A 20,611-nucleotide genomic window follows, 5' to 3' on the forward strand; every position below is an offset into this window, starting at 1 on the left:
AGATCAACATATGGCAAAAACCACCACAATACTGTAAAGTAATTAGCCTCCAGTTACAATTAATTATTGCGACCCCACGGACTATACAGTCCATGGAATTCTCCAGGCCAGAATATTGGAGTGGGTAGCCTTTCCCTTCCCCAGGGGATCACCCCAACCCAGGGATCAAACCCAGGTCTCCCGCATTGCGGATGGATTCTTTCCAACTGAGCTATCAGGGAAGCCCCAATTTTTTTAAAAAAAGTCTATTAAAACAAATATATCTATGTATTTTATTTCTTTAGTACTTCATACCCAAAATTCTTCACAAATCCACATTTTTTAGAAAGCACCATACCACTTTTCACAGTGGCTGCACTAGCAAAGCACATGGATTCCAATTTTTTCCAACTCCATCATCACCAATACTTAATTTTCTGTGGGGCTTTTTTTCTTTTCTTTATTCTAGCCATTATAATGGGTGTTATATAATGGATGGGAAGTGTTCTCTTTTTGTGGTTTATATTTGCATTTCCCTAATGATGATGCTCAGAGAAGGCAATGGCACCCCACTCCAGTACTCTTGCCTGGAAAATCCCATGGACGGAGGAGCTTGGTAGGCTGCAGGCCATGGGGTGGCGAAGAGTCAGACATGACTGAGCGACTTAATTTTCACTTTTCACTTTCATGCACTGGAGAAGGAAATGGCAACCCAATCCAGTGTTCTTGCCTGGAGAATCACAGGGACGGTGGAACCTGATGGGCTGCCGTCTGTGGGGTCGCACAGAGTCAGACACGACAGAAACAACTTAGCAGCAGCAGCAGCAGCAATGATGATGCTGAGCATCACGTGCTTATAAGTCATTTGTATATCTTCTTTGGGGAAACATCTATTCAAAATCTTTGCCCATTTTTTCAATCAAAATGGGTTTGTTTTGCTATTGTTAAGTATTTCCGATTTTTTATAATACGTGAAATGGTATAATATTACTTGAAGGTAGGCTGTGATGAATTAAAGATAAATACTATAAATCATAAAGAAGCACTAAAAAATAAAACAAGACAAAAAGACATAGCTAAGATATACAACACAGGAGATAAAATGGAATTATTTTATGATTTAAATCCCATAATACACACATTAAATAAAATGGTCTAAAACACAATGATAATCAGGATACAATATTGGATAAAAATTACACACTGCCTACAAGAAATGCATTTCAGGTATAAAGAAAATCAAAGGTTAAAAGTAAAACAACCATAAGAGATATACCATGCCAAAACTACTCAAAAGAAAGCAGGACTGTTTCAGAGCAAGAAATAGTATCAGGGACTTCATAAAAAACATATCTATACATAAAGAAGACTTTACTATCCTAAATGTTTTGCTCCCAATAACAGAATGGCAAAACACATAACACAAAAACTCATAAAATTACAAGAATTCACTAACAGTGGAAGATCTCAACAACCAACTCCTGTAACTGACAGAATAAGCAGAAAGACAATACATAAGGATACAGAAGAAAGGAACAAGACAAAATATTCTAGGACATAAAACCTATCTCAGAACACTTAAAAGGACCAGAATCACATAAACTATGCCTTCTAATAACAATGGGATTGAATTAGAAATTAATAATACAAAGGTACCAGGAAAATCTCTCAAAATTTAAAAAGGAAATAACATCCTTCTAAATAATTCATGGTTCAAGGACAAAAATCACAAGGAAACCTAGGAAAAAACCTGAATGAAAAAAGAAACACCAAAATCACAACCTGTAAAAGAAAAAAACACACACACACCAAATTCAGCAAATTAGTAAATAAAAATGAATGAAAATTTAAAGGTAAAAACTTTTGAAAAACCTGTATTCTGAGAGAATGTTGATAACGGGGGAGAAAAAGTATGTACAGAGTCAGGAAGGTATAAGAGAAATACATGTACCTTCTGCTCAATTTTGCTATGAACCCAAAGCTGCTCCAAAATGTAAAGTCTTTCTTTTTCAAAGCCCATTAGGGTAAGTCACATGAAGGAACACATCTTTGTACATATTTTATATACATATACACACACATATCTAAAGGAGGGATTCTACCTAGAATATATACAGGACTCTTACACCTCAATAATAAAAACACCATTAAAAATGGGTAAAAGATTTGGAGAGACAATTTTATAAAAACAATAAAAAGGCAAATAATCACAAGAAAAGATGATTGATATTATTAGTCATTAGGAAAACTGGAACACTGCCAGTGGGAATGAAAATCAGAATAGCCACTTTGGAATTCCAATTTAGCATTTTCTTACAAAGTTAAATCGACACTTACTATGTTTGTGCTAAGTCACTAAGCACACACAGCCTTTTATAGCTGTGTTTTTTTAATTAGCATAATGTTTTCAAGGTTCATCAGGTTTAGTATTTATCAGAACTTCAATTATTTATGACCAAATAATATTTCATTAGAACCACATTCTATTTACAAATTGACAGACATCTGGATTGTTTCTACTTTTTGGCTAATGTGAATAATGCTGCTATAAATATTCACATACAAGCTTTTGTGTAGATACATGTTTTCATTTTTATTGGCTATACACCTAGGTGTGGAATTGCTGGGTCATATGTCAACTCTGTATTTAACAGTTTAATAACTGTCAAGCTATTTTCCAGTGGCTATACTATCTTACATTCTCAGAAGCCATGTATGAGAGGTTCAATTAGTCCACATCCCACCAATATCTGTTATTATCTCTCTTTTGGATATAGCCATTTTAGTGGGTGTGAAGTGAAAAGGGGGACTTCTTACAGTGATAAAAGGTTTTGTGTTTTGATAGTTACATAACGATATCCATCTGGCAAAACTCATCAAATTTTCTACTTAAAATTGATGAGTTTCATGGCATGAAAATTATTTGTCAATAAAGATAAATCCTTTAAAAGATTTACTTTAAAATATCTATTATTTAGAAAATTATGAGTTTTCATTTTCACACCTAGGAATGTGTAAGGATAAACAAACAATTTTCAAGACCATAATTTGTCCAATTCACTAAAACACCTACAATCTTCTTTATAGTTCTACAGTTTAAAAAAAAAAGGCATTTAAACTGTACTGATAAGGATCAGCATCTCCATTACAAGTCTGTTTATTTGGGTCAGAATCACTAAGCTCACATGTAATTTAGTTGCTTCATGTTACACCTTTGTTTTTATCTGATTTGAGATATCCGTCACTAACCCTTCTGATGTACTTTTAATAGTTTATACCAAGTCCAGTAAAGGGAACCAACATTTCTTTTAAAGGGCTGATTTAATTTAGAGTGAACGTACTTTGAATAGATTACAGCTGTCTTTGTGATATACTTCATCCCAACAGCTTAAAATTTTCAATGTACTTAATGTAGGAAAACAGATTACCTATATATGGGTCCCAATACTGACTATCTTCATTGCTCTTCACTGTTAGACTAAAAACCAAGGACTTCAAATATAATGAAAACACAATTGAAGATACTTTAGAGCTTCAAGTGTGAATGAAAATACAGAAAAACAGAGCTACTTTTACAAATTTCAATGAATACAAAATTGTTTGATTTCTGCGGTCAGAGTCATAGCATAGAAACACCTGGATTTGCTAAAACTGTTTTCCTATAATAAAGGAAAAATCATATAATGGAAGACAGTGAGGCCTAAATGGTTAAGGGTGAGCTTGAAACTTCAAATTCCAGCTGGATCACTTAACAGCAACGTATCTTGATGCTAGTCACCTACCTCTTTGAGCTTAGTTTCCTCACCTATAAAATAGGGTAATGGTATTCACCTTGCAAAACAGCGGTAAAGTGGTGATAATGTTTATAATCGACCTAGAATTGTATCTGAAGAGTATCAAAGCAATATTATACATATGACTTGTCCGTTTACTTCCTCTCTTTTCTCTTTAGTATACTTCCTACTCACTATAGCCTTCATAGGAAAAGTCCCAAACTATAGGGATCATATATTTAGGTGTGAACTGAGAATACGCTTAGATCAATTTATCTAACTCAATACCATGGCATCACCAAAAACTAAAAGGATTTTTAAACTAAAACAGCAGTATTTCTAAAACAAACATTCTCTTTTAAAATCACTGTTTTTCTGACCAAAAACATTAAAAAAATTTAAAGTGAACAGAACATATGTTCCCAAGTTAGGATTCACCTAAATCACAGGCTTTGCAAAATTTTGTAAAAATCTACATGATCCCAAGTGACAAAAGGGCCCAGTGATAAGGACTAGGTGTTATGGAAAAAAAAAAAAATACACAAAGCAAACTGAGAAGTAATTAGAGCAGAAAACATTAGGGAAGCCCTAAATCTCATAGTTTGGCCATTTAAAATGTCGATAAGCCTGTTTCCTCTTTGCAAAATACTGGTGATGACTGTAAGCAAATGTCAGTTGGCCTACTTTCGGAAAGGCGCTAGTGTTTTGGATGAACAGACTGTGAGAGTGTGTGTGTTTACAGGGTTTACTTGTTGAACCACAGTTATTAGAGTTTTAAAAAAAAATTATGACAAACCCTTCTGGAAAAGTTAATCAGAATTTCTGAATTCATATGACTAAACAAATCAAACAGCTCTCCCTTGATTGTGACAAAACTTGTTTGAAAAGGATGAAACACGTAGCCAGCACACTGAGAAAATAATGAAATTCAACACATAGAAAGTGCAACCTATTCAAAAATTTGCAAAGAAAAAAGGAAATGAGAAAAAGTTTAACAATTCTAAAGGTGTTCTGCTCATATCTGTCTCTAGAAAATAACTTCAGCCATTCATATCATAAAACAGCAGCTACAATTAGTGTTTTTGACTGCATGGGTGGGCTGTTTACAATATTATAAGCTTCAAAATATACTAGGCATTTATACTCCAGTAAGGAAAAATGGACTGGACCTTGGGGTTTTTTTAAAAACCTTTTAATATTTTAGGATGTGAACTGTGAATTCCATGCATAGCAGAACAAAAAATAATAGTTAACTTTCTGGCAGTAAGTAATAATAAAATAACCTAAAAGGAATAAGCCAAGTTGTCTACCCATTGTATTAGATGAGAAACAGGATTTTGGCTCATAGACACTTAAGGAAACCGTATCTCCACAGTCCATCTGCTCTCAGAGTAAAAGCCCTAGTTTATAAGAATTTGCTCTAAAACAAGAAAATTCAGACACCCAGTATATTAGACTCCTAAGGATAATAAATAAGGTTCAATATGGATTTCTAAAAAATCTGGTTCAGATGAGAACCCAAAATGGTCATCTACTCCATAAGCGATAAGCAAACGGCGTAAGCAAGAGGCTAATATAATTTCTGACAGAATTACAAGCTCTGTTACAGTCAAAAATGGCACTATCCATTTGGTCAGTGATAAATGATTTTAAAAACTACATTATGCTAAAGTAGAGTTTTCGTTTTTCTTTGGCAAAATACTGCATAAATCCATTTGGTGGGTACCACCTATAGATATTCCACATATCACACAAGGCACTGAAGAGAATATAATGATTAAAAACAACTGTACCTGTGATTCTAAAGGAAGATATAACAAAGGAGAAATTTCCCCAAAAAAGCTATGAAAATCAGAGGTTGGCAAAAAAAAAACATTCAAGAAGATATAATAGAAAAAGAAAAACTTCAACTTTCAAAGAGAGTCATGATTTAAAATTAGATATAGTAAAGATATGCAAAGATTTTCTTTGTATGAAACTAAAGACATGTATGTAAGAGCTGGACCATAAAGAAGGCTCAGCGGCAAAGAATTAATGCTTTTGAACTTTCTAACTGTGTTGGAGAAGACTCTTAAGAGTCCCTTGGACTTCAAGGAGATCCAACCAGTCCATCCTAAAGGAATATTCACTGGAATATTCAGTCCTGAATATTCATTGGAAGGACTGATGCTGAAGCTGAAGCTCCAATACTTCGGCCACCTGATGCAAAGAACGGACTCACTGGAAAAGACCCTGAAGCTGGGAGACACTGAAGGCAGGAGGAGAAGGGGACGACAGAGGATGGCATCACCGACTCGATGGACATGAATTTGAGCAAGTTCCAGGAGTTGGCGATGAACAAGGAAGCCCGGCGTGCCGCAGTCCATGGGGTCGCAAAGAGTTGGACATGACTGAGCGACTGAACTGACTGATAATGAAGCTGAAGCTCCAATATTTTGGCCATGTGATGCAAAGGGCTGACTCACTAGAAAGACCCTGATGCTGGGAAAGACTGAAGACAAGAGGAGAAGAGGGTGACAGAGGGTGAGATGGCTGGATGGCATCATCAACTCAATGGACATGAGTTTGAGCAAACTCTTGGAGATAGTGAAAGACAGGGAAGTCTGGTGTGCGGCAATTCATGGGGTGGGAAAGAGTCAGACACAACTTAGTGACTGAACAACAATACAGGACATCTACAGACACACATACATAAGAATATATCACTAATAATCTAGTAAAGAGTTGAAATCAGTAGTACAAAACAAGCATGGTATTATTAGAAAAAACAGCAAAAATATGAGGACTATCCACTCTCCCTAGCACTCAAAGACAGAAAAAATTGCTAAAGAATAGGATTTTCCTTCACCACATAGGCATAATAGCCAATAAAGCACAGAACTGGGAAAAGGGAATTCACATGTATAAACAGCATACTTCCTTTGAGAAGCAATTTTACAATATCTGTCAAATTTTTACATGAATACATTCTTTTACCTAGTAATTATCCTTCTAGGAGTTATCCTAAAAATAATTCCTTGTATACTTTTTAAATGTATATATATATATATGCTGCTAAGTCACTTCAGTCGTGTCTGACTCTGTGTGACCCCACAGACGGCAGCCCACCAGGCTCCCCCGTCCCTGGGATTCTCCAGGCAAGAATACTGGAGTGGGTTGCCATTTCCTTCTCCAATGCATGAAAGTGAAAAGTTAAAGTCAAGTCACTCAGTTGTGTCCGACCCTCAGCAACCCCATGGACTGCAGCCTACCAGGCTCCTCCATCCATGGGATTTTCCAGGCAAGAGTACTGGAGTGGGGTGCCATTGCCTTCTCCGATATATATATATATATGTACACACACACACACACACACACACACACATACACACAAGTATATAACAATGTAACATGTTACAGGGCAAAGGTTTAAAATTAATATAAATGTTCATACAATGAAATAACATAATTTTTGGCAATGCTGAAAGAACTTTTGAAATGGAAAGATGTTCACAATATAAACTGTTCTACATACACACACATCCAAAAGCAAATACATATAATACATGTAAAGAACTAGAATCAGGTACTGTATATAATACAAGTTAATTTCAAGAATGTATGAATAGCTCAAGGGTGAAAAAAAAAACAGGAAATGCATACTGTAAGCTATCAATATACACTCAGTATCTGAGTGAAGAAATTAAAGAAGTAAAGAGGCAAAAAAATAAATAAATAAAAAATAAAATAAAAAACAAGTAAAAAGGCAACCGGGGTTTATCACTAATAACATAGAATCACACGAATTTTCACTTTCTACATTTCAGCATTCCTTGATTCTTATAACGAATATTTTAAGTGGTTAGAATTAATTGTATGGTCTAAATTAAGAAATTTAAAACATATTAAGGCAAATGTGGCCTCTGATCCCACTCCTTGGAAATAATCATTAGCACAATATCCACAGCTATCTAAAATTTTTAACTTACACATTAAATCACATATATTGCTATATTTTATTTCACAAGTCAGGTACTGATTTACTTAAAACTACTAGAGTCATTGAGAGTAATAAGAATTGACTTGAAATTAATTTCTAAAAAGGATGGATTTGAAAGATAATAAATAACAGCTTTTATTTGACATGAAAATACCAATTGATTGGTCATAGCTTCCTGGAAGACTGCAGGCGTAGGTTCATTAAGAAAGTAATCAATTATTATTAGTGACCATGAAAAAATTGGGAAGCACAAACTGTGCTGATATGAATAAATGCCAATTAAATATAATAATGACCTTCTATGGGGTAAAAGCGGAGAAGGTAATGGCACCCCACTCCAGTACTCTTGCCTGGAAAATCCCATGGACGGAGGAGCCTGGTGGGCTGCAGTCCATGGGGTCGCTACGAGTCGGACACGACTGAGCAACTTCACTTTCACTTTTCACTTTCATGCATTGGAGGAGGAAATGGCAACCCACTCCAGAATTCTTGCCTGGAGAATCCCAGGGACGGGGGAGCCTGGTGGGCTGCCGTCTATGGGGTCGCACAGAGTCGGACACGACTGAAGTGACTTAGCAGCAGCAGCATGGGGTAAAAGAACATCCAAATCTTTCAGTTTCTCACTTTTGTTAGGAGACAGACTGCACAGAAACACCTACAGAAAGGGAACTTGCTTTTCTTCTAGATAATAACTTTCAAAAGATTATATTATGTAGGAACATTAAAATATATATTAACACCTTGTATCAAGTACTCTGTTAGGTACTAAAGATTTGAAAACAGCCTACAAACCTACAAGTAAGAGGCAATGAGCAACTAAAATTTAAAAAAAAAACACAGTAAATCCTATGGGAACACATACTACTGACCCTGAATAACGTCCTAACTCAAGCGTTAGGACATGTGTATTCTAGAAGAGGAAGTAGACAATGAGAGACCTGATAGGAAGAAGAGGGCTCATCCTAGGAAATGGAAGCTCAATAAAACCATCACAAAGGAGTGTTGTTGTGGAGAGGAAGGTGGAGATAGGGAACACTGGTGATGGCCAAAGATAATGCTGGAAAAACACACTGCAAGGGAATCAGTTCACCAAAGACCTAATGATTCTGCTGTGCAACAGTTCTTACTGATTTCGTAATTCTAACCATTTGGAGATTTCTTTGTATTTTCTACATACACATTTAAATTATCTATGAATAAAGATGATTTTACAACTCTCATTCTAATATTTACATCTTTTCTTTTCCATATCTTATTGTAATGGCAAGGACTTGAGTTCAGTGGTAAATAGAAGTTCAATGGTAAATCCATCCCAAATTCCAAAGGAAAATATTTAATATATCATTATTGATTGTAATATTAACAGTAGATCCTTTATAGACTTTCTTTAGCATACTGATGTTTCTTTCTATTCCTAATTTGCTAAACATTTTTTTAATCATAAATAGTTATTAAATTTTGCTAAAGATTTTTTCCATTTCTATTGAAATGATTATTTGTGTTTCTTCTTCATTCTACTAATATGGTGAAATACACTGATTGATTCTCAAATGTTAACCAACCTTGTATACCTGGAATATCTTTTACTTGGTCCTGACATATAATTCTTTCTATGTATCACTGGATTCTGTTTGATAATATTTACACGCAAAACAAATTACATCAAGAAAGAGAAAGGGAAAGAGGGAGAAAGGAGAGAGGAAGAAAAAAGAAAAGACAAAGGAAGGGAGAGAGAGAGAGGCAGAAGCAAAGGGAGGGAAAGGAGGAGAGGGAAAGAGAGAGCGAGGAATGTGTTGGGTATGAGAAGGTGAAGTTAAAAAAAAAGGGTAACAGAAAAGAATTACTCAAGAAGAGTTAGCAAGCCACATTCAGACAATATCCCAAAGAGAACAGGGATGAAATTATTTTTTAATTAATCACTCTGGGGGTATAACAGTCAAACACAAGTACCAGAGAGAACATGGAAAATTTAGGAAAGGAAATCATAGAAAAAGTAGTTTAAGGAACTTTCTCAAAACTATATACTTGCACTTCTACACTGAAGAGGCCCAGAATAATATATGAACCAACAAACAACACTGCAAAATTTCAGAACACTGGGAATAAAGCCAACATTCTACTAGGTCCCAGAGAAATAAACAAGCCATTTACAAAGAAAAAGGTATCAAAATACTTAAGATTCTTCAACCATAACACTAGATTAATACCTTCAAATTTCTGAAGTAGCATTACTTACAAGTATTTCTTATCCAGCCAAATTAACAATCAAGAACTAATTAAGAAAGAATAAAGACATCTTCAGACAAACAAGATCCACCACACATTCTTTTTCCAGAAACTAGTAAAGACTTATTCCACCAAAATGCGTGCAGAAGCAAAATGGGCAAAAGAGAGGAATTAGGTAGTCTTATTTTCCATTACAAAATTTATCTGATCAGTTGCATGTATAGCTTTAATGAAAACAAATCTAAAAAATTAAATAATAAAACCAACACATACATTTTGTGTAAGTCAGACATTTAGCTTTGTGAAATTACATCTTAAATATTAAAATTAAAGTGTATTAAAAAGTTATAGTGGATGAAGAAATTTTTCTTTTAATTAGACAAAGTAAATTAAACAAACTCAAATCCTAATAGCAATATTAACTTCTAAAGTTTTATACTCTCCCATGAAGTATTTCTGCCCAAAGTAAAACATTTGAGAAAAGTTGAACATTAATAATTGGCATAAATAGGGGAATTCCCTGGTGGCCCAGCGGTTAGGACTCCATGCTTCCACTGCAGGAGGCCTGGATACTATCCCTGGTCATGAAACTAGATCCCACAAGCCACACAGTGCAACCAAAAAAATTTTTAATAAATAGTAAATAGTTGATATAAAGAGAAGAACTTCATAAATCAAAGGAGAAAAATCTGCCCCTGTGAATTACATACCAAAGAAACAAAGACACAGCAGACTCCTTTAGTAATGAAGTTCTTAATTCCAACCATCCAAAGAGAAAGCTGGCTATTCCAAAAACAATCTTCTTTGTCAAAACTTTCACCAAAACACAAATGCAACAAAAAACAGTGTGTGTGAAGCAGAGACAGCGCTGGTAACTGTATAATGCCACATTCTTCAATAACAAGGGGAAACCTCCACATGACTGCAGGACACTGTTGCCTTATTACCTCTACCTCTACCATTTCAACTAAGCAGATTTCATAATTAAATTAATCTCTAATAATACTTAGGCACACAATAGTTTAAATAAACACCATTCTCACCAATTTAGAGAAGTAATTGTACAAAGTGTTAGGAAGATTTCCAACTTCTGTACAAACTTTAAAAATATAACAGAAGTTAAATATTTTAATATTCTTTTTTAAGTATGCAAATGGTACTAAAATGATTGTTTTTAATGCACATGCAAAAAACATTACTGAGTGAACACTGGCAAATTAAAGAGAAAAGACAGTCTGTACAAAGCGTAGATCATTAGACTTGGGAGTTATTTAGGCTTCTGAACAACTGATATAGTTTAACCATATATCTGATTTTTTTAATTAAAAAATGCCTAATATTTACATACGACATTAAGAAGTATTCATTATTAAAGCAAAAATTCAAGGCCAAAAGTCCAAAGTTGTACTTCTGCCATCGCTATAAATACAGACAAGAGATTCATCTGCAATCCAGATAATGGTGAAAACCAAGCTCCCCAAGGCAGTAAGTAAAACTGAGAAGAGCAAAGACACTGAGAACATCAGAGACTTGGGGAATACCCACAGCAGAAAGCTAAACGAGCAACATAACAAAAGCAGCACAGTCAGCAAGGAAGGGATCTGGGATGAGCGCTGCCATGAAAACCAAGAGAGAAGAGGCCTTCAAGAGCGAGCCAGCAAAGTCAGAGACTAAATGGAGATCAAAGAGGAGGAAGATAAATCAAAACCACAGCAGAAAGTGAATGGCCATATTGAATTGGTTAAGATTACCTATTTCCATCTCAACTGACAGAACTTAAGACTTTATCTTGGAGGGAGGAGGGGAAGGGGTATGGACACTTGGAGGAAAACAGGCTTTAGTTATCATTCTCGCTGTCTGTTGTCCAAGACCAATAAAAGAGAAACCTCTTGCTGAATGATTTGTTTCTTCTTAAGGGCTACACTCACCAAACTGTGGAGCAGGCAAGATTCTAGCCGCTCGAATTGGGCCATGTCGAACAGAAAAAAGCTCCTGTGCTTCCCCACTGATCTGCAGGAGGAGACAGAAAAAATACAGGAAACGAAAACACAGGTCAGAACATTATTATACAAAAACAAGATCTCCTAAATTTTTACCATGATTTTTGGTCTCAAATGTTAATATATACACATACACACACACTTATGGTGACCATACACATTAAGCATGTTGATATGTTAAATTATCATAAATATTTTTAGAAAATGTTAAGAGCATGCACTTCTTATGAATAGGAAAATAAAAGGTCTGTTTCGGAAGCCTATAATTTTTATCTTTAATAAACCGCAAGTTTGTTAAAGTTTGTTCAGTTCCTACATGACTGCCTTCCATTTTAGAGCAAAGCAGCTAGGATTTTTATTAGTATTCAGCTTTCTATGTATGAAAACAAATATTCTTAACATTCTGAAAAGCAGAACTTAAATGCTATAGTAACTTTCACAAATGTGCTATGTATGAGAAGAAGCAAAACATGTTGCAAAGAACACTGAGGTGGAGGGTGAATGACCTGGGTGCCAGTTACGGTTCTGCAACCCTAGCTGTTAACCTCCTGGAGTAAATCATTTAACCTCTATAAACCTTTATTACTTATTTTCTTCTCTAAATATATTTTAGTAAATATTGTATGCATTTAGGTGTACAACACGAAGATTTGATATACATATACCTGTGTGTGTATATATATATATATGTATGTATGTCACGTTCTCAGAGTAACCTTCTGTATGTGATAAAAGCAACTGAAATCTAGTTATCTAGTTTTCTTTTCTTTCTTTTATGGCCATGTCGCATGACATGCAGGATCTTAGTTCCCTGACCAGGGATCGAACTCACATCCCCCTGCAGTGGAAGCACAGTCTTAACCACTGGACCACCAAGGAAGGCCAAGAAATCTATTTTTTCAGTATTCAATACAATATAATTAATTACAGTCACCATGCCTAAACATTAGGTCTCCTGACTTACTCAACTTATAAAACTGAACCTTTATACTTTTTGACCAACATTTCCTCTACTTCCTCTAAGCCTATATTCTTTGCATTTGTAAGTTGAGATGATAAAGATGCTGAACAAACTCAAAATGCTTTTAGTTTCAATATTCTATTCATTAAAAATGTATGCATCTTTAAATTTCATTTTTATTATACACTAAGATCAAACATTATATGAATCTGTTCATTTTGAGTCATTATCAGATTTGTTCCTCAAATATAAAGGGTAGTCTATTACTCCAAAAGGAAAAGAGGTATACTGATATATGTGTTGGGTGTGGAAACAATTGCTTTTCAGAATTACTAGTTCAAAAGGACAATCTGCTGCTAATTCAAATACTGCACAGATTAAATCATAATTAGTTAAGAAAGTCTTTCAGAGTACTGTAAGTGGTAATGTAGTTCCCAATAAATTTTCTTAATTGCCAACTGTTTGATGGAATATGTTACATCAGATCAAGAAAATGGCAAATACTGTAAAAACTCATTCTATAAACCCAAAAACTTACAATAGATGTAAAAATGGTAAACATTCCATAAAGTAAACACACCGACAGTATTTCTTTAAAAACAGGCCCGCCAAACAAGGAATTTAAAATATCAACACTTTATATATTACAAAAGGTCTATCAGTCTTCCAATATTGGACAAAAAATCTGTAGCGCTGCCTTTTAGATCAATACTTTTTTTAGATCTTCAGCTTCTCTTCTACCTGAATTGAAGTGCTGCAAACTGTAAATAATTTTGTCTCTTATAAATGTTAAATTATGGTAATGCCCAAAGAGCCATCATATTCATTTATAATATAAAAATAATTAAAATGTATTTATTGGCCACAGTGGCAAATCCCTCTATAGCACTTGGGAAGCAGAAGCTATGAGGAACGCTAGGCTCTTCCACTAACCATGCAACAACAGCACCACCTACCACCAATTAAACACACAAAAGCTACAAACTCAGGATAGCAAACTAAAGAGTTTACCTCTCTACAAAGTCCTCTGTAAACATTAAATTTTTAAATGAACTACGAAGGCCATTAGAGTTACAGCTTTTAAATCTACATTTTATTCTTATAGAACAGAATTTTAAATTTAGAAAAATCCTTAAAGGGTCATTTTGTCCAATCTCCCACCCCATCAAATAATCACACATTCTCTGAAATCTAAAAATTACCATCACCTCTTTGATTTTAGGAACACTTTCATAGAAAGGTATATCACTAAAGGTATATCACAGTCCAATTACATTACAGGTACATTACTTGCTATCTCCAAAGCTGTCAAGCCACTTACTTTTCGAAAATAAACTGCTGTTGGACAATGGATAAATAATATTCTTCAATATACATACTATTTCTACCAAGAATGAAATGAAAAATAAACTGTAAAACAATACCGTAGATATTGCATTGAAGTTATAATTCAGAGTAATGAAAACCATTTCTCACAAATAAGGATTATTATACCTATAACAAATCATAGTATTCTAACACAAAATCCACTGCTCTGAAATATTATTTCCATATGCCACAAGTCTAGCATTTAGTTTTTGGTTCTATCAAATAAGCTTAAAAAAAAAGTTTAAAAAAAAGTCTAAACATATTTACCTGAGCTGCTATACTAAATTATAATAAAGAATAAAGAATATAACAAACCTGTCTTGCCACATTCACAATATGATAAACGTTTGTTATCACTGGATTTAATACCCAAGAGCTTACTTTGATATATAAAAACATTTTGAAATCTGAACATACCATGCTTTTGAGCATAACAGCTTTTAAAACAAACCGAAATGCCTTATTCTATTCTAAGCTTTTACTCTAAATCCCTCTTTAAATGTACAGCAACAGGTTAAGAAAAAACATTAGTATTGATTACAAAATACATCCTCATATTCATTACCCCGTCCTTCTTGCCCCTAAGTTAAGGTCCTAGAATCTTTCATTAAAACATCAGAGAAGGAAGCGGGGAAAGCACTATCACAATTTACAAAATAGTGATAGAAATTTATGAACATGTTAAAATCAAAATTGTTAGAAGCAGAATTCTAAAGTTTCCTGAGTCACAAATGTCAAGCATGACACTTGGAGGAGAACACCCTCCAAATAATATAGGCAAATTCTACACTGGAATACAATTTCAGAACAGAAAAAGTGCTAATCATTTGGATACAGATAAGATGTGCACATTTTAGGGAGGACACAGAGAAAATGGATATGGTCTTACAGGCTCCACTTTGGCTGCCGTTTTCAATTACCTCTAATCATTTTAAACAACATGTTCACTGGCAATATTGCTCTCAAATAAATGAGTGTCAAATTGATTTTTAGGTTTCTTTAAAAAAAAAAAAAAAAAACTCGTTGAAAATAGCAAAGAATAAAATCCTCACAGATGAGGATTTTAACTGATCCTGGGAAGAATCACCAGGGGCTCTAAGTTCACTTTTAAACCAACACTAATAATAAATACAAGGGGAGAACTACCAGCAAGGCGTGTACCAAGCAAAGCTCCAACTTGCTGGCAACTGCAGTAACTTGGGGAGAGGAGCAAATAGAGAGGAAACCTCTCCAATAGCTCCTCATGGTCTCTGCCTTTGTTCTTACTGGCATTTTAATTTCTGATGACAGACTTTTGTTGTTTGGAGCATAAACCGGACGTACCAGTTTGGAGGCACAATAAGGAGAACAAAGAATGATTTGTTCACACTGTTGGAAAAAAATCTTTTCCAACCATAGAAAATAGCTTTCGCATGGTGAAAATATGCAAATTACATACCAAACCAAAAAGCGGTGGAGGGGAGGACAAGTTTAGAATCTCACAACTCAATCAAAGGCAAGAGGAAATTATAACAGCCGAAGACAATCACACACACACAGAAAAGGCTGTAAAAGTAGTGGGGGAGCTTTGTAAGTGCTTTCAGAGAATCCTAAAAGCACACGAAGGTCATCTAGTCCTCAGAACCAAACCTGTCTCTGAAATCCTGATGACTTTTCAAAGACATCTGACTACAAAATAGAGAAGTCAATCAAACACAGAGGACAATAATAATGCTTTACAATGACAAAGAATCAGGACAGGAATACATATTTACACCCCCAGCTTCCCTTTGAAGTGAAGTGAAGTGAAGTCGCTGAGTTGTATCCGATTCTTTGTGACCCCATGGACTGTAGCCTACTAGGCTCCTCTGTTCATGGGATTTTCCAGGCAATAATACTGGAGTCGATTGCCATTTCCTTCTCCAGGGGATCTTCCCGATCCAGGGATCGAACCCAGGTATTGTAGACAGGCACTTTACCGTCTGAGCCACCAGGGAAGTCCGACTTCCCTTTGAGACGCTGCAAATGGAGAACTATGGTCTGCCATTGATTCTCCTTAACAAACTTTATTGAAAGATAACAGACACAGAAGTAATACAGAAATCTTAGGTGTATGTACAGCTTAATGAATTTGCAATGTTAATACACATCTGTTACCAGCACAGACATCAAGAAACAACAGTACGGACACCCAGAAGGTCCCCACACCCATTCCCAGTCACGAACCCAAGGCAACAACAACCATAACTCTCGTGGTCTGGGCGCAGGATGGAAAAGAATTTCCAGATATGAGACAGAATGAGAGGGAAATGAAGTTTATCAGAGTAGGAGACACTGTTAGAACAGCAGGCCAGCTCAAGGGAGAACCGACCCTGAACAGGGGTCCTTAGTCCACTTTTATACCCAAGGCACGAGGAGTGAGATAGGGGTCTTATGGGTCATTTGCTGATTGGATGAAGCACATATACTGGGTGTGGGAAGAGTAAGCCAAATACCTTCTCCCTACCCATTATGGCAGAAAACAAAGAAGAACTAACAGCCTCTTGATGAAAGTGAAAGAGGAAAGTGAAAAAGTTGGCTTAAAACTCAACATTCAGAAAACTAAGATCATGGCATCTGGTCCCATCACTTCATGGAAATAGACGGGGAAACAGTGGAAATAGTGGAAACAGTGACAGACTTTATTTTGTTGGGCTCCAAAATCACTGCAGATGGTGACTGCAGCCATGAAATTAACAGACGCTTGCTCCTGGGAAGAAAAATTATGACCAACCTAGAGAACATATTAAAAAGCAGAGACATTACTTTGCCAACAAAGGTCCATCTAGTCAAGGCTATGGTTTCTCCAATAGTCATGTATGGGTGTGAAAGTTGGACCATAAGGAAATCTGAGCACCAAAGAATTGATGCTTTTGAACTGTGGTGTTGGAGAAGATTCTTGAGAGTCCCCTGGACAGCAAGATCAAACCAGTCCATCCTAAGGGAAATCAGTCCTGAATATCATTGGAAGGACTGATGCTGAAGCTGAAACTCCAATACTTTGGCCACCTGATGTGAAGAACTGACTCATTTGAAAAAAAAAACCCTGATGCTGGGAAAGATTGAAGGCAGGAGGAGAAGGGGATGACAGAGGATGAGATGGCTGGATGGCATCACTGACTCAGTGGACATGGGTTTGAGTAAACTCTGGGAGTTGGCAATGGAAGGGAGGACTGGTGTGCTGCAGTCCACAGAGTCGCAAGAGTCAGACACAACTGAGCGACTGATCTGAACTGATGGGACAGGAGGGGAGATAGGTTATACTGCTCAGGAAGACCTGAAATCTGTTAGTAGTTACAACATGGGGGAGGGAAAGACAATAAGGGTCTGGTTTTTCCATTCCTACATTCTAAGACCCTCCTTGGTTTTATCTGCTCTTTTCATCCTTGGGTCACTACAACAACCAATATCTTGATTTTTCTAACACGTAAGTTTTACTTGTTCAAGTTTATGTAAATGGAAACACACAGTATGTACTCTTTCATGAATGGCTTCTTTTACACATCACCTGCCTGTGAAATTCATCTGTATTATTGCATATGATTATTTCTGTTGCTACACAGATTTCCACTGCATAAAACTACTACAGTTTATCCATTCTACCACTGGCTGATGGAAGTCTAAGTTGTTTCTAGTTTGGGGCTCATAAAGTATCTGGAAAAACTGCACAAACTTTCAAAGGGGAAAAAGGTTACTGTGTGTTCTTTCAGTGGATTATCAACAATTGTACAGTAGATCCTTTGGGGCTATTTGATTCTGTAAGAACCTGCACCTTTGTCTTGACTGGGCTATCTGACAATACTTTAAGCTGTAGAAAACTGATAGTAAGGCAATTGATGTTGCCCACAGAAATGCAAATGAACTTTGTCTAGCAGAGATGCAATTGAACTCCACTCATAGAAAAGATCCCAAGCAGTACACTTTTGTCCCAACAGGATATGAGCTAGGTTCACATTTCTGAACAGGTTCATTTCAGCGTTCCTAACTGCTTATACTGTTCTTCAGATTCTCCTTTGAACCAGCGATAACTTGCCTAACACCTCATTAACAAGTTAAATAAAATCTATGACACATGTCCATTGTACAGTTGTATGAGTGTCATGATTTTACCATTTTTAAAATGGTAACATCATAAGGAATACTGCTATGAATATTCTTGCACATGGCATTTATGGAACATGTTTATTTGAGTACATACTACTGAAACTGCTTTTGTACTAGGAATATGGGCACATTTTTGGAGATTTTTAATGAAACAGTAACTGAACAACTTACCAGTATAAGAGAGTTCTCTACCTGTTCCACATCCAACACTTGGTGTCACTCTGGTGGATGTTCAGTGAGATTCTCACTGTGGTTTTAATTTGCACTTTCTTCAAAGAAGGTGCTTGAACACCTTTTCATGTGCTTATTGAAATTCAATATTACTATTTCATGAATGGCCTGATAAAGTCTCTGGCCCAATACAGCTGCTTGATTCTAAAAATTATGGATTTCGCTCTATTATGCAGCAGTGAGCAAAAGGCATAAATCAGTCTTCTCTGGCAAAGCAATGCTGCCTCAATCTAAATAAATAAACCCCTTTAGTATAGTGGTCCTCTATCAGGGCACATGACATAAGAGTTCTGTCCTGAAGGACCCTCCATTCCCAGTGTTATGTATGCTAATCAACACAAAATATGAATGAGATTCTTTTTAGCAGCTCTGGAAAAACTAGAGCTTTTGGTCCATGATTGAATTCATATTTTAATTTCAAATCCAGTAATAAGCAAGCTCTCCTCCCCATATAAGGTAAAATGATTGGGTTATAACAAAGTGATAGCCAGTGAAATGGAAAAATGTTGATTTATAAAAATTCACACAAACACTCAAAGCAAATGCAGTCCCTATTAAAGACAGGAAACATAAAAAATTACTGTATCTTCCTCCTGTAACTCAAGCAGTTCAAACACAAAAGATAATGTTTAGTAGTCCTTTTCTTTTTCTTTCTTTAGCAAGTTTCAATCTCTAAAAAACTTAAATAGAGGCATTAATTTACCTATTTTTCAAAATGGCTATAACATATATTAGGGCAATTTTAGACTGGAAATATAAATTAAAAGACCAAGGCATCAGACATAAAAGACATGAGAAATACAATTCCTCATGTTTATCTCAAGCACATCCTGACTTCCAGTCAAAAATATCTTTCACACCTGCATTCTCCAAACATTGCCTCTGGTTCCAGCTAGAAAGTCTAAAAGAGTTAAAAGCACCCTGGAAAAGGAAATGGCATCCAACTCCAGTATTCTTGCCTGGAGAATTCCATGGACAGAGGAGCCTGGTGGACTACAGTCCATGGGGTCACAAAGAGTCAGACACGACTGAGCAACTAACACTTGCACTTTGAAAAGCCCCCAGTAGGTAGGACCCCGGAGGTTGTATTCTTATTCCGAAACCATGGCCTATGGCAACAAGCCAAGTGAGTACAGCACGAGAGACCATCAGTTACAAATATCACATCAACAACATCAAGGATTCCAACAGTTTATTACAGTAGAAAATAAACTGGATTGTGTTTATAATCTATTTAAGTGGGCTAAATCTGAGTTTGGTTTTAAAATAAGAGTAATAACATATCTATGTAACAAAGTAATGGTACTAAATTTCATAGTTATTAATAAAATGTTTTATTTATCAATAAAATATTGAAGCTGAGATTCCAATACTTTGGCCACCTGATGCAAAGAACTGACTCATTTGAAAAGACCCTGATGTAGGAAAAGATTAAAGGCAGGAAGAGAAGGGGACAACAGAGGATGAGATGGTTGGATGCCATCACCGACTCAATGGACATGAGTTTGAGTAAACTCTAGGAGTTTGTGATGGACAGGGAGGCCTGGCGTGCTGCAGTCCATGAAGCACTGCAGGTTCCAAAGAGTCGGACACTACTCAACGACTGAACTAACTGAACTAATAAGTTATGTAAAACACATGGTTGGCACACAGAGAGAGTTAAATCAAGAAGATGCTTTTCAGAACTTCCCTGGTGGTCCAGTGGTTAAAAATCCACCTCCCAATGGAGGGGAGGCAGAAGTTTGATCCCTGGTTGAGGAACTAAGATTCCACATGCCAAGGGGCAACTGAACTCTCATGTGACAACTAGACAGCCCACGAGCCACAACTATAGAGCCCACACACTTACCCGCACACCACAACTAAGACCCTACACACCCATACCTAAATATTAAAAAGAAAAAGAAAGATACTGGTTGGATGAATGAACTGACAAATAACTAACTAGGTCTATACTGGCCTCATCGTTCAA

The 20,611-nt window shown here is 35.9% G+C and overlaps 1 protein-coding gene across 10 annotated transcripts in view; it reads right to left on the bottom strand.

Moving 5' to 3' along the window:
* The window catches only part of BCAS3 (BCAS3 microtubule associated cell migration factor), a 586,592-nt gene that overhangs the window by 518,483 nt on the left and 47,498 nt on the right, over positions 1 to 20,611 (bottom strand). For all 10 annotated transcript variants that reach the window (XM_059878411.1, XM_024980624.2, XM_059878412.1 and 7 more), the window contains exon 6: positions 11,886 to 11,967. In XM_059878411.1, coding sequence (XP_059734394.1) covers positions 11,886 to 11,967 — 82 coding nt within the window. The remainder of the gene's footprint in view (positions 1 to 11,885; positions 11,968 to 20,611) is intronic.

Source organism: Bos taurus, chromosome 19 (genome assembly GCF_002263795.3).
Source record: "Bos taurus isolate L1 Dominette 01449 registration number 42190680 breed Hereford chromosome 19, ARS-UCD2.0, whole genome shotgun sequence".
Taxonomy (NCBI): Eukaryota; Metazoa; Chordata; class Mammalia; order Artiodactyla; family Bovidae; genus Bos; species Bos taurus.